Raw genomic sequence first — 14,995 nt, 5'->3', positions numbered from 1 at the left:
GGGCCCTGAGCTCTGGCGACTGCGCTGCTCCTGCCCTGGACCCACATATGCAAAATAAAGACAGTAACAGCGTCTTTATTTTCAGTCCTCTGAAATCGCCTTTTATTGCCCATCATGATGCCACTTTTGAAGTGTCACATTCTTTTCGCCCATTCCCTCCCTAATTTTTCAGGCTCCCGCCTTGCTGGCCGGGCAGCCTCGAGGGCTGGTGTCCTCATGAGGGACAGGGGCGGCCTCAGGGCCGGGCCACATCAGGCGAAGTAGGCGTAGAAGAAGATGTTGACGCACATGAGGAGGATGGCGTTGAGGCCACAGACCCGGGCCCAGAAAGCCTGTTTCCGGCTGCCAGCTGGGTGGGAAGAGAGGGACGCTGAGGACCTCAGGGCCACCCCCAGGGCCCTGTGCTCCGTGGCCCAGCCCCGGGGACGGTGTGAGAGGGATGCCCAGGGTCACGTGCGTACCTGTTTTGGCTCCTGGGGGCAGGTCCCTCCCTAGAGTCCACCAGGTAAGGTTCTGGATCTGCAGGGAATGGGAGGGGTAGGGTGGCAGGACGGGGAGGGGTGCGGGCTGGGAGGTGGACCCAGACAGGATCAGGGGTCAGTGATGAAAGAGGGCAGCTGAGTTCAAAAAGGGCCAGGGGCCAGGGCTAGGTCAAGAGCTAGAAAACTCTTGAGTCAGAGAATTAGGACCTGAGTCAGAAGTTGGTAAGGGTCAGAGCCCGGGGTCAGGGCAGGCTTACCTGAGCCCCTGGGGGTGGGGGCGTCAGCAGGCTTCCGGCCACCACCACGGCCCCGCTGAGTGCGAAGAGGGCAATGGCGAAGTGCAGGTAGTGGATGCTGCCCAGGACGGCAGGCCGAGTGTCCACGGCGCCGCAGGGCAGGGCGGGGTGCAGGAACTCCAGGACCAGCCTTGTGGCGCCCACCGCCAGCCCCACCATCAGGCCCCAGAAGGCCCCCTGGGGGAGGCAGGACAGCTGGGCTGCTGGACAAAGGCCCAGGGGACGATTCGAGCCAGTGGCAGCCCATCCAGAGGGGACGGAGGAGCCGGCCCAGGCCTGTCCCCACCCAGCTCTCCTCCGCACCCACCTGCTCGTTGGCTCGCTGCCAGAAGACGCCCAGGATGAAGACAGCGGTCACCGGCGGGGCCAGGGAGCTGGTCACCGACTGCATGTAGATGAAGAGCTGCCCGCTGTTGGCACCCTGCAGGACCGGGATCCAGGCCACGCTCACGCCGATCAACACCACGATGACCAGCCTGCGGCGGCAGCGGCATCATCAGGAGCCCTTCCTCGCGCCCCCCGCCCCCCCGGCTGCCCACTCCAAACCCTCCCAAACCTGCCCCAGCCGAGGAGCCCTCCCCGCCACCCGCACCAGCTCCCATCCACGCGAGGCCCCTCCACGCAGCCACGCTTCACCTGTTCATTCCACAAGCTCCTCAACAAGAGCTCCCCGGAGCACAGGGACACTGTGCTAGGAGCCCCCCCCCCCCCCCCGAGTGAGGGGGCGCTGTGCTAGGAACCCAGACTCTATAATGAGCGGGCCCTGGTCACTGCCCTGATCAGAATTGAGCAAAAAGCAGATGAGCCTGTCACCCTGTCACCTGTGCTAATGGCTGGGCTCAGGGAGCCCAGAGGAAGCATCAATCTAGGAGGGCTTCCAGGAGGAGGAGCCTGGAGCCTGAAGGGCGTGCAGCTCAGCTAAAGGGACAGGTTGTTCCATCTACTCCTCCCTGGCTGACCACCGTGTCAGCTGAGTGCCCCTCACCCCTAACCGGGGGAGGTGGGGGAGGGGGGAGGATGAGACCTCCTGGAGCCTGCACAGCAGGCGTGACCGTGGTTCTGTGTGTGCTGGGGTGGGTCCGCCTGCCTGCCCGCCTCCCTTTTCCTTCCTGGGCCTCAGGGGGATGGGGAGGGGGAGGAAGGAGGTGCCCCCTCGATGAAGGCTAATTAACCCTCAGCCTGGCAGGCACGGGCCCTGCCCTCTTCAAGTTGCAGGCAGGCACCAGGGACACCCCCCTTCCCCCCCCCCCCCCCCCACACACACACACAGGCTCCGGAAGCCCAACAGCAGCCTCAGCACCTGCCCAGCTCAGCCTGGAGGGGCCCTGCCTTCTTGCTGCCTCTGGGGTTTCTTATTATTATTATTATTACTGTTTTTTATTGAGCGGAAGGGAGACAGACAGACAGACAGACAGACATTGGGGATTGAGCACAGCCTGGGTGTGCGCCCTGCTGCCCCTTGTCTTCCTTCTCTGTTATTTGCAGATAGTGCCAAGGCCTCCCTTGTACGCTGCCTGGGTCTGGGCAGTCTAGGGATCCTGGGAGATCCAGAGCTCCCCCTCCCCCCAGACCTGAGGGGCTCCCCTAAACTACGCTGCAGCCCAGGCGCACGCAGGGGCAGTCATCCTGTCAGCAGTGTGTGTGGGGGGAGCATCAACCCACCCCTTTAGGCGCATAGGATGACGCTCAACCAGCTGAGCCACACTGGCCAGGGCTAGGGTTTCTTCTGATTCAGCCGCCACCCAGCTGCCTGGGGGACCCCAAGGCCAGAGTCTTTCCTTCTGCCTGGAATACCCCATCTTCCAAGGCCCAGCTCAAGGCGTTCCTCCTCCAGGAAGCCTTCCCCCCCCCCTTCACACACACACACGCACACTGCTGACAAGATGACCCCCTGTGTGCGCCTGGGCTGCAGCGTAGTCTAGGGGAGCCCCTCAGGTCTGGGGGGAGGGGGAGCTCTGGATCTCCCAGGATCCCTAGACTGCCCAGATCCAGGCAGCGTACAAGGGAGGCTTCTGCACCATCTGCAATTAACAGAGAAGGGAAGACAAGGGAGAGCGGGGGAGGGAGACACAGGAGCGAAGGCTGGGGAGTGGGCTAGGCCTGGGGCTGGCGAAGGTCAGGTCCCAGAGGGAGAGCTGTCACAGCTCCTGGCCTGGGACACCTCCACTGGCCACCAGCATGCCCCTGCCGCCCGGCCCGTGTGGCCTCCTCCCCAGGCTCCTGGGAGTGCTCAGGGGCCGGAGGGACAGCTCGGCCTGAGTGCGGGCCTTCCCTGTAGGATTCCCATTCCTCCTGGAATTGAGGCGCCGCAGATCCCAGACCCCACAAGGTAGGGCACAGCTTGAACGTGTCGCTTGAGGCAAGAGGAGGCTGGAGGTGTGGGCAGAGCTGAGCCTGGCCCTGAGCCTTTCCACGCCACCAAACTGGCCACTGAGAGCTGAGACCTGGAGAGGGCGCGACCTGCCCGACAGCCCGGCCCAAGGAGGGCAGGGAGGGGCGAGGGGAGAGGGTGGAGAGCAGGAGCGCTGACAGCAGCATTTGGAGCAGGAGGGCGAGGCTCCTTGTTTGGAGGCTCTGTGCCTGCAGATGAGCTCACGCCTGCCTGCTGCCCGGCGTGTCCCAGCAGGGCCCTTCCCACAGGAGCCGGCTGTTTGGCATCACCGGGGCCGCTGCCTGCAGCCCTGGGGGCCCCACCCTGCCGAGGGGCGCCACGGCAGAGGGTGCAGGGTTGGCCACGCTAAGCACCGGAAGGCTGGGCCCTCCCCCAGCAGGCAGGAGCCATGTGGCTCAGTGGGAGAGAGGAGGGGCCTGGGAGAGGGCGAAACAGTCGGATACGCGCACCCGGAGGCCAAGTGCTCATGCATGGCTGACTTCACCCGGGAACAGCCCTGCCCGCCTCGGGGTGGGGGTGTGACAGACGGGCTGTGACACAGCCTGGCAGGTCCCTTGTGGGAGGCGTTGAGGGGAGAGGGGCCCGTTCCTGGTCAGGGTACCAGGGAGGGCTGAGGAGGGGACTCTTGGGGTGAGTCACTGCGGTAATGGACAGCAGGCTTGGAGGAATGGGCAGAGTGCGGTGGGGCCGGGCCACAGGGGCGGAGGGGCAGCTGCCGCCTGAGCGTGGTCGTTCCTGAGCCCGACTGGGGTTCTCTTTGGAGCAGCGGGGTCAGCAGCAGGCTAGACGCTCAGATTTGGGGCAACAGAAGGATCTCTGGGCTGACTGGGGGAGGGCACCCCTCAGAGATGTCGCCGAGGGCAGGGGTGGGCCCTGGAGGAGGCTGGGGCTGTGAAGGGGCAGGAGACAGTGGGAGGTGCGGTGGACAGGATTTCCTGGCCTCTCCTTCCTGGCAGCCTCCTTTTTCCAACGGACAAGCTCCTATTCACCCCGTAAAGCCCACTCTGGCCGGCCTCACGGGCTGGGCGCTGGCTGGGGCAGCCCACTTCTCCGCCCGCCCGGTGCCAGCACCCGCCGTACCGTCCCACCAGCAGCAGCTCCCGCTCGCCAGCCCGCGGCCGCAGCCGCCTCCAGATGTCCATGGTGAAGAGCGTGCTGCTGCTGTTGAAGATGGAGGTCAGCGACGACATGAGCGCGGCCATCATCACTGCGATCATCAGGCCCCGCAGACCTGTGGTCAGAGACGCTGCTGGCCTGCCTGCCTGCCTCGCCCGCCGTGGCCCCTCCCGCCGTGGCCTCGGTGTGAGGCCCTCCTCAGGCCCCGCCAGCGGGCCACGTGCTGGAGGTGGTGGGAGAAGCCCGAGGAGGAGGCTGGAGGCGGACAAACACGAGGAATGAACGCGCTGCACCGCTCCTCCTGGGGCAGTCAGCGGCCCTCGGGTCTACAGAGCCTCGCAGCCGGCGAAGGCCACGGGGAGTTCCCGTGACGGAGGCTTAGTAACCCATCTGACAGATGAGACCGTGAAAGTTCAGAGAGGGAAGACAGGAGCCCAGGGCCCACCGCAGGCCAGGCGCAAAACTCGGGGTGGGGTGGGGGTGGGGTGGGGGAGTGAGGGAGGTCTGGGTGGGCAGGGGCAGTGGCTCAGCCCTGGCCTCCTATGTGTGGCAGGCCCCGGCAGGCCCAGGGGAGGCCCTTCCTTGTTGGCTCTGTGGAAGAGATGTGGTTCCCATGGGAACAGAAAAATCCACCTGCTGATCGGCTGAAATGAGCGAGGGCCTGGAGGTGGGCCAGGCACTGTGTGCAAAGCCTCCCAGGAGTCTGGGCTGGAGGGGGCTGAGGGGCCACCTCCTCGCTGGCTCTTGGTGCACGTCTGTCTCCCAGGCTTTTATGCTTCTCCTTCAAGTGCCTAAGCATCGCCCCCACCACTCCCACAGGCCCCTGTCTGCCCGGCACCCGGCTCTAGGATAACCGGAGGGCTCGGCCGCACAGGTGCCATTTGCTGCCTGGCCCAGGAGTGACTCCGGGCAGCCATGGTCTTTGCTGTTCCTGTGTCAGTCTGACTGGGATGAGGCCGAAAGGAAAGTGAGTTCAAAAAAGTGTTTTCCCCAAAACACTTCTCTGCCCTCCTTTTCTTGCTCAGAGAGGTGGATGAACTCAGGGCTGACTCCCCACCCATTTCAGACAGGGAGCTCAAGGCCTAGAGAGGTGTGGCCCAGTAACAGAAGCCCCGGAACAGGAGGAGGCAAGGCCCGGAGGGGAACCCACGCAGCCGGGACAGGCACCAGGCAGTCCCCTGCGTTACGGTTTAATCCCAGCGGCAACACTCAGGGTGGGTAGGTGTCATCATCTCCAATTTACAAACGAGGACACGGAAGCTCGGAGCGGGGATGTGACATGTCCCACATATCGCAGCCAACCGTGGCGGAGCCAAGATCTGATCCCGCTCCGAGCACTAACCTCCCTGGGCCGGGGCTCCCAGGAGGAGGGGAGGGCAGGCCAGGCCAGGCCGCCTCCGCAGGGGAGGCGAGGGAGGGAGGTGCAGACTAGAGGTCTGAGGACCGGGCGGCAGAGGGTCTCAGAAAGGGTCTCCTTTTTGCTAAGGCGGAGCCCCCACCTGCAGGGGCCCGGCTGCACCCTTCCTGCGACGGGGACCTCATCACCCAGGTCCCGCTGGCTGGACCTCTGCTGCCACGAGAAATGCGCAAAAGGCCTAAGCCTGTCCCCTAGGTTTACCCGTTGGCCCAAGGGTCTCGGGGGAGGCAGAGGTGAAGGTTCACGGGGCCTTGATCACAAGATCCCGGCAGAGCCAGCAGCGGGCTTGGGCAGGCAGACCGGGGTCTGTGTCTCAGCCACCCTGTGGCCTTGGCCGAGCACTCCTCCAACCCCGTGCCTCGGTTTCCATATCTGTCACGCAGCTAATAGCTCTGCCTCACAGCCTTTAAGGAGAGAAGCACTTTGCAAAAGCGTTTGGCACCCAGTGGGCCTGAAAGAGAAAGTGGCCCCATTTCTCAAGTGACAGGACAAGCTGTTATCCAGGTTCAGACCCCGCTTTGCAGCTCACCTGCCACGTGACCTTGGCCAAGTCACTTACCCTCTCTGGGTCTCAGTGTGCCCATCTCTAAAATGGGTGTGATAAAAACACGGTCCCTGAGATGAAGAGGCAGGTCACTCACGTGGCATGTGAGTGTTTCTATTACTTTCCCCTCTTCCCCGATGAGCAGAGCGTCCTACCCGGATGTCACACACCATCACATTGGATCCAGAATGGCCCCCACAGCTCCCTCATTGCCCGCCCCCCAGACCCACCAGAACCTCACCGATGGGCATCAGTTCCATGACCAGCTTGGGGTAGGCGATGTTGGAGCAGCCAATCTCGGCCCCGCAGGCCCGCAGGCACTCGGACGGCATCACACAGGCCACGTCATCTGTGTGAGAGATGCCCAGAGTTCCACACTGTCCCCACTGCCCCTTCAGACAGACAGGAGCACCGGGTGAGCTGCCTCCAGGAGCTCCCGAGGACTCTTACTATACCAGGCGCACCCGTCACCCCTCCCCAGACATCTCTGGTGGCTCATCTGGACTCCTGGCCCTCGGCCCTCAGGGCTCCTCTCCTTCCTTGCACCCCTCTGACCAGGTGCCAGCAGCTGGCCTTCCCGCCCCTTCTCCACCAGCCTCCCTCTCAGCTGTGGCCTCTTGGGCCCTCGGGCTGAAGTGGCTCTCCCGGGCCTTCCCAGAGGATGGGCGCCTGCACCTGAAATAAACCTCTCTGCTCTCCTGCCCCTCTCCTCTCCCACGTCTCTTTTCCTTCCTGATGACTGACTGGGGCATGTTTGTGTCTCGCCTCATCCCCACGGTGGGGGGTCTGGTGATGCTGGGGACCTGGACCTGCTGTGGCAGCCCCCTCGGCAGCTGGGACAGGCACACAGCTCCCCTGGTGAGTGAAGGAGGAATCAGTGAATGTCCCGGCCTCAGCCCAGACCTGGACCAAACCCTAAATCCAGGCCTCCCTAGCAAGCCGCGGAGCAGAACCGCCTGGGGCAGGAACCTCAGCACTGCGGGCGCCTGCAGGAGGCCCTGGGAGCCTGGCTCTGGCTCTGATGCGGTTCCCAAGGGCCTCTGCTCCTCCCCGCCCACAGCAGCGGGGCTCACAGTGTAGGTGACAAGTAGCACCCTCGTGCTCACTTGTTCCTCCAGGAAATGCTTTTTTAAAGTATGTTTTATTGATTGTTTTAGAGAGAGAGGAAGGGAGAGGGATAGAGGATAGAAACATCAATGAGAGAGAAACATCATCAATCGGCTGCCTCCTGCATGCCCCCTACTGGCTCTGTCTGCCCCAAGCCTACTGCAATCCGGACATGTACCCTGACCAGGAATCAAACCAGTGACCTCCTGGTTCATGCGTCGACAACCAGCCACTGAGCCACGCCAGCCAGGCGAAAACACGTTTTAAAACACCTTTGGCTCCACTCCCCTGGGGTTCTCAGCAGAGGCCGTGGAGTGCGGAGCAGAGGAGCCGATGACAGGAAAGTTAGAACAGAAGCCACAAGGCGACCAGAAGGTGGGAGGGAGCTGCGGGGCCACGGAGGCCTCTGCGGTGGGGAGCCGGCGTGATTAAGTCCCCAACAGCAGCATTGTCGATGTTTCCACGCAGACTCCGCACTGGAAGGTTAAGCACTGCCCCCTCCACATGCCCCTTCTGAAAAGTCCCTCCTTAGATGCCCAACTGCAGGGGCAGGGCGAGGCCTCAGCTCCCTTCCTCTCAGTCTGAGGGCTGAGGCACTTGTCCCCCCACTACCCTACACCCCAGCCCAGTCCAGCCGCCGCCGGAGCCCCAGGTCCAGGACACCTGCTCCCTGTCATCTCCCAGGCCCGACCACTCAGTGTCTAATCAGATTTGTCCCTCCGCCTCCTTGTCCCAGGGATGGTCCTCCCTCCCTCTGCCCCCTCCCCTCCCCCCAGCCCTAACCCCATGGCTTCTCCTGCCATGAGCCTGCTCTCCACCACCAGCTCCTCACTGCCTCCCTCCCAGTCTCTCCATCCTTTCAGAGTCTCAGCTCTGCGCTTCCCACTCACTTCTTCCGACGCCTCCCCACCCCAGCGCTAAGCCTGGCTTCCTGGGGAAAGCCCTTTGCACAGCATTTGAGCCTGGTCCCAGGCCCTCCCTGACCTGTTTGCATTTTCACACACACCCAGCATTTCGGCTCCTCCAAGCTTGTGCTGACTCTCCTCTCGGGTGCCCCATCCCTACCCTTGTTTACCGCCTGCTCCAGGGCCCATTGCACACAGCCTGTCCTCTGAGACTTCCTCCCACTCTCCCCGGGGCAGAGGAGGCCTAAGGGCTCCTAGGCCAAGGGTTGAACCACAATTGTCTGCTTGCATTTTTACTTCCCACCAGCCTGGGAGCTCCCCGAGGGTGCACAATGGGTCTGAATCATTTCCCAGTCCCAGGTTCAGGGCTGGGCCCCTAAGAGACGGTCTTTGAACATTTGTGAATGAAGGAGTGAGCAAGCGAGTGAGGAAGGAGGAAAGGCCCAGGAGGAAAGAAAGAGGAGAAAGGACCCAGGAAGCTCCATGGAGGAGCTCAGGCACCATCTGACCCAGCTCCCTACCCTACCACCTCCACCCCACCAGCTGTCACTAAGCCCAGTGCTCAGGACCGAAAGGGGCTTGCCCGGGACACACAATCAGACCCAGGACAGAGCCAGGGCCTGGCAGGACTCTGGGCCTCTCGGGTCCAGCATCAGAGGGGAGGTGATGGCCCCTCCTGACAAGTTCTGGGAGGCCTGGCTGCCCTGGTGCCTGAGGACCAGGCCTCCTGGGAGGGACAGATGAGGAGTCACAGCCACATAATAGCCCTGAAAGCCTGCGTCAGGAGGTTCTGCTGAGCTGTGCAGCCAGCTGCAGGCCCGGCCGGCACCGCCCGCCGGCTGGCTCGGCTCACCTCGCCAGTGTTTGTGCTGAACTTCAAGAAAGAACAACCCCTCCTTTATGACAGCAGCAGAGGTGTCGCCACTTAAACAAAGTCCCCTGAATGTGCCGACTCAGGAGTGCACCTTCCCGAACAGTGAGGGCCAGGGCGCGGGCGGGCCTCGGGGTGCGCCGGAGCACCAGCTTCTGTGGACCCAGGACCCCCCCCGACCCCCGACCGGGCCTCCACAATGCCACCAGCATCCGCATCCAGCCCAGGGCCCACACAGAAGCCCGGAGTTGCCCCTCCCCTGTCCCCCAAGTCCTCCCCCCGCAGCCAGTGCCCAGGGCAGCACTGGGCTTAGTGACCAGGGAAACGCAGCACCGTCGCAGCACGGTCTCTGAGGGAACAGCACAGGGAACTTCCAACACCCCCACGGCCCTCTCCTCCTTGCTCACACTGTCTGTGCCTCTCCATCCCGCAGTGGGGCCAGTCACACTCTAACGTGCCATTCACAGCCTCTGCCCACTCGCTGCCCTCACTCCACCAGTTCCACCCACACTCCGAGCCTCTGTGTTTGCTGTTCCCTCTCCCCGGAACACCCCTCCCTCCTTCCTGAGCCAGGGAGCACAGACTCACTCCTCTCAACTCTGTGGGTGTCTGGGCTCCTGAATCTCAGGGCAACACCCTCCATGAAACCAATAACTCTGTGACCAGCGTCTGTCCTGCCTCGCTGTGGGCTGGGCCGGGGAAGCCTGGGCCCAGCAGTGCCCGGCACAGCAAATGCACGGCCGCTCCGCTGGTGTTGGATGACCCCTTCCCCAGCTGGCCACTGAAGTACCCCTGAGGGCTAAGCCAGATCCCCTCCCCGCCCGGCCTGGCTCCCCTGGGAGCCGTCCGGACGTGGTGTCGCAGTTGAGGGCAGAAGGGCCGGAGTCCGGCTCTCCGACCCTGCCTCTGTGGCCCTGGGTGAGCTCAGTCTCCCGGGCTTTCTCCTCTGAGAAGCCTTTCTGGGGACATCCATGGCCAAAAACTCACCTTCAACCTCAACTTCACCCCTTACACAAAAATTAACTCAAATAGGTCACCGATTTAAATGTAAAACTTCAAACGTTTAGGAGAAAAAAGACAGGAAAACGCCTTGCGACCTAGGGCAAGGTGAAGGATTTTTAGACTTGACACTAAACGCATGATCCGCCGGAGGAAAAGTGGTAGTTAGACCTCATCAAAACCAAAGCCTTGCTCTGTGAGACGCCTTGAAAGGGAGGAAAGAAAGCTGCAGAAATGACTTTAGTAAAGCTTCCCAGTACAAGATCAATACACAAAACCCTGTGTCTGTACACTAACAACGAACTGTCAGAAAGAGAAACGAAGAAAACAATCCCATTTACAATTGTATAAAAAGAATAAAATACCTGGGAATATATTTAAGCAAGGAAGTGAAACACCTGTGTGCTGAAAGCTTACAAGCCACTGCTAAAAGACACCGAGGAAGACACAAATATGTGGGAACTTTACTGTGCTCAGGGTTAGAAGAATTCATATTGTTAACATGTAACACAACCTAAAGCAATCTAAGATTCAATGCAATCCCTATAAAAATTCCAGTGGTATTTTTCACAAAAATAGAAAAAAATTTTTTTAATGTTTGTATCAGACCATAAAATACTTCAAATAGCGATCTTAAGAAAGATAAGCAAAAATGGAGGCATCACACTTCCTGATTTCAAACTGTATCACAGCCCTGGCCAGTGTTCCCAGTGGTTAGAGCGTCAGCCAGTGCATGGAAGGGTTACGGGTTCAATTCCCAGTCAAGGGCACATACCTGGGTTGCAGGTTTGATTCCTGGCCCTGGAAGGGGTATATGCGGGAGGCAGTCAATCAATGTGTCTCTCTCACATCAGTGTTTCTCTAACTCTCCCCCCCTTCCTTCCCTTCCACTCTCTCTAAAAATCAATGGTAAAACTATCCTCAGGTGAGGATTAACAAAAACAAAACAAAACAACTGTATTACAAAGCTATAGTAATCAAAACAGTACAGTACTGGCACAAAAGCAGATACACAAATAAATGGAATAGAACAGAGAGCCCAGAAATAAACTCATGCATATACACTCTATTACTTTACAACAGAGAAACCAAGAATATACTGTACAGTAGGGCAAGGACAGTCTCTTTAATAAATGGTGTTGGGAAAACTGGATAACACATGCAAAAGAATGAAACTAGAGCCATATCTTACACCATATGCAAACATCCATCAACTCAAAATAGATTAAAGATTTGAACATAAGACCTGAAACCATAAACTCCAATGAGAAAACATGGAGTTAAGCTCCTTTAGATCAGTTTTGGCAATAATTTTTTTTATTTGACACCAAAAGCAAAGGTAAAACAAAAACAAAAACAGTAAACAACAAATGGGACTACATCAAATTAAAAAGCTTCTGCACAGCAAAGGAAACCATCAACAAAATGAAATGGCAACCTATGGATTGGGAAAAAACATTTGCAAACCAAATATCTGATAAAGGGTTAATATCCAAAATTACATAAAGAACTCATATAACTCAACAGCAAAAAACCCAACAAACCACCAAAAAATCTGATTTAAAAATGAGCAGAGGAACCGAGTAGACATTTTTCCAAAGGAAAAGTACAAGTGGCCAACAGGTGCACGAAAAAGTGCTCAATTCCCTCATCATCAGGGAAATGCAAATCAGAACCACCAAAAGCTACCACCTGTACCTCTGAGGACAGTTATCATCAAAAGACACGAGATAACATGCCTTGGCAAGGACGTGGACAAAAGGGAACCCATGTGCACTGCTGGTGAGAATGTAAATTGGCGCAGCCACTATGAAAATCAGGGAGGTTCCTAAAAAGATTATAAATAGGACTATCTACACTAATAAAAGAGAAAGATGCAAATTGACTGTACCTTCACGACGCCCACCAGCCAATCAGGAGTGAGTATGCAAATTAACCCAATAAAGATGGCAGGTTAATTTGCATGCACAGGCACCGAGTGGCCGGGGGCGGGGTGGGACACAGGCATTCCACACCGCCCCAGCCTCTCCGGGCTCTGGGCAGTGTGGGAAGGTGGAAAGGCGGTTCTGGCTGGAGCAAAGGTGGTGCCAGCAGCCAGGGGAAGGAAGACCCATTCTTGCAAGAATCTTCATACATCGGGCCTCTAGTTATAAGTAATCCAGCAATCCCACTTCTAGTTTATACATCTTTTTTTTAAAACATATTTTTATTGATTTCAGAGAGGGAAGGAGAGGGAAAGAGAAACATCAATGATGAGAGAGAATCATTGATCGGCTGCCTCCTGCATGCCCCCCACTGGGGATTGAGCCCACAACCCGGGCATGTGCCCTTTACTGGAATTGAACTGGGACCCTTCAGTCTGCCGGCTGACACTCTACCCACTGAAGCAAACCAGCTAGGGCTAGTTTATACATCTTTAGGAAATGAAGTCACTCCCTCTAAGAGATATCTGCATTCCCCATGTTCATTATTCACAGTAGCCAAGATATGGAGACAACATAACTGCCCATCAACAGATAAATGGGTAAAGATTATATATATATATATATATATAATTTACATATACATATATAGCAGAGTATTATTCAGCCATGAGAAAGCCAGCCATCCTGCCATTTGCAACAACAAGGATGGACCTAGAAGGTGTTAGGCTAAGTGAAATAAGTCAGAGAAAGGCAAATACTGTATGATACCACTTATATTCGGAATTTAAAATGCCAAATTTGTAGAAACAGAGATCAGAATGTGGTTACCAGGGGCTAGGGCAGTGATGGCGAACCTTTTGAGCTTGGTGTGTCAGCATTTTGAAAAACCTTAACTTAACTCTGGTGCCGTGTCACATATAGAAATTTTTTGATATTTGCAACCTTAGTAAAACAAAGATTTATATTTTTGATATTTATTTTATATATTTAAATGCCATTTAACAAAGAAAAATCAACCAAAAAAATGAGTTCGCGTGTCACCTCTGACATGTGTGTCATAGGTTCGCCATCGCTGGGCTAGGGAGTCAGGGGAGAGGGGAGATGTTAGTCACAGGGTATAAACTTCCAGTTATAAAATGAATGAGCTCTAGGGGTCTAATGTACACCATAGTGATTATAGTTAGCTAGAGGCCTGGTACACGAAACTCATACATGGGGGTGGGGGTGTCCCTCAGCCTGGCCTGCACCCTCTCCAATCTGGGACCCCTCAGGGGATGTCCGGCTGCTGGTTTAGGCCCGATCCCTGCGCAATCCGGGACCGCTGGCTCCTAACCACTCGCCTGCCTGATTGCTCCCTAACCGCTCCCCTGCCGGCCTGATTGACGCCTAACTGCCCTCCCCTGCCACAACCCACCTCCTCCGCCAGGCCCCGCTTCCACTGTGTGCGTGACCATCTTGTGATGGCCATCTTGTTATGATGTTAGGGCGTGATGCGTGAGAGCATGATGACCACCTAGGCTATTATTAGTATAGATAATATTTTACAGTTGACCCTTGGCCAATATGGATTTGAACATGGATTTGAAATTACAGATGAATTTTTCAATAAATACTTTAAATGTCTTTTTCTCTTCCTTATGATGTTCTTAACAACCTTTTCTTTTCTCTAGCTTACTTATTTAAGAATAATGCATGCCCGGCTAGTGTGGCTCAGCAGTTGAACGTCAATCCAGGAACCAAGAGGTCTCTGGTTCGATTCCCTGTCAGGGCATGTGCCCGGGTTGTGGCTCGATCCCTAGTGTGGGGTGTGTATGAGGCAGCCGATTGATGATGTTCCTGTCTCATTGATGTTTCTATCTCTCTATCCCTCTCCCTTCCTCTCTTTCTAAAAATCAATAAAAAAATATTTAAAGAATAACACATATAATCCATATAACATACAAAATATGTGTTAATCGATTATTTGTTATCAGTAAGGCTTCTGGTCAACAGTAGGCTATTAGTAGTTAAGTTTTGGAGGAATCAAAATTTATACACAGATTTTTTACTCCACAGAGCGGGGGGGGATTCAGTGTCCCTGATCCCCACATTGTTCGAGTCAACTGTATTCTATACGTAAAGGGGGAGAGCTGCAGACCACACACCCGACAAAGGCCTGGTATGGGACTATATAAAGCGCTCTCAACTCAACAGTGAAACCAAACCATCCAATTAGGAAATGGGTAAAACACATGAACAAACATGTCACTGAAGAATACATACAGATGACAAATAAGCACATGAACATGTGTTCAATGTCATGAGTCATTAAGCCTTAATGATTAAGGAAATGCACGTTAACACCACAGGAAGAGACTGTTACACGTCTATCGGAAGGGCTAAAAGCAAATGATTGTGGCAACATAACATGTCACAAGGGCAAGGCCGTGAAGTTGAATCACTCATACATTGTTGGGGGGAATGGAAAACATACATAAGTTACTATGCATATGAATGTTCAAAGCAGCTGTACTCATAATGGCCCCAACTGGAAACCCAACTGTCCTTCGACAGATGAAATGGTTAAATCACTGGTCCAGCCACTCCACGGACTACCAATCAGTCACAGAAGGAGTAGGCTACCAGCCACTTCCAGCGGGAGACAGGTCAGTGGCTGCCGGGGGCCAGGGCTGGGGGGGCTGTGGCTGAATAGAGGGAGAGTCTGGTGGCTACAGACAGTTCTGCATCTTGATTGTGACAGTGGTTACACAGATCTGCACATGAGCTTGCACACATCTGTGTGTGTGCATGTGTGTGTGCACGTGCACACGTGCATGCACGCACACATGCGCACACACGCACATACACACGAGCACATCGCATCATCACCTTCCCTGCTGTGATGTCATTGTAGATAGCTGTGCAGGACGGCACCACTGGGGAACGGGGAAGGCTACCATGC

The 14,995-nt window shown here is 56.6% G+C and overlaps 1 protein-coding gene across 1 annotated transcript in view; it reads right to left on the bottom strand.

The window, feature by feature from the left end:
• Positions 1 to 93: 93 nt before the first annotated feature.
• The window catches only part of SLC5A10 (solute carrier family 5 member 10), a 74,810-nt gene continuing 59,908 nt past the window's right edge, over positions 94 to 14,995 (bottom strand). The window contains exons 10-15 of the mRNA XM_070393373.1: positions 6,489 to 6,596; positions 4,251 to 4,401; positions 1,086 to 1,254; positions 740 to 955; positions 462 to 519; positions 94 to 349 (exon numbers count right to left, since the gene is read on the bottom strand). Of these exons, the coding sequence (XP_070249474.1) occupies positions 252 to 349; positions 462 to 519; positions 740 to 955; positions 1,086 to 1,254; positions 4,251 to 4,401; positions 6,489 to 6,596 (800 nt within the window). The 3' untranslated portion in view covers positions 94 to 251. The remainder of the gene's footprint in view (positions 350 to 461; positions 520 to 739; positions 956 to 1,085; positions 1,255 to 4,250; positions 4,402 to 6,488; positions 6,597 to 14,995) is intronic.

The sequence above is a fragment of the Myotis yumanensis genome, unplaced genomic scaffold, assembly GCF_028538775.1.
Source record: "Myotis yumanensis isolate MYYU_CA2020_CCGP unplaced genomic scaffold, mMyoYum1.0.hap1 SCAF_16, whole genome shotgun sequence".
Classification (NCBI taxonomy): domain Eukaryota; kingdom Metazoa; phylum Chordata; class Mammalia; order Chiroptera; family Vespertilionidae; genus Myotis; species Myotis yumanensis.
This window is presented reverse-complemented; position numbering and strand designations above follow the sequence as displayed.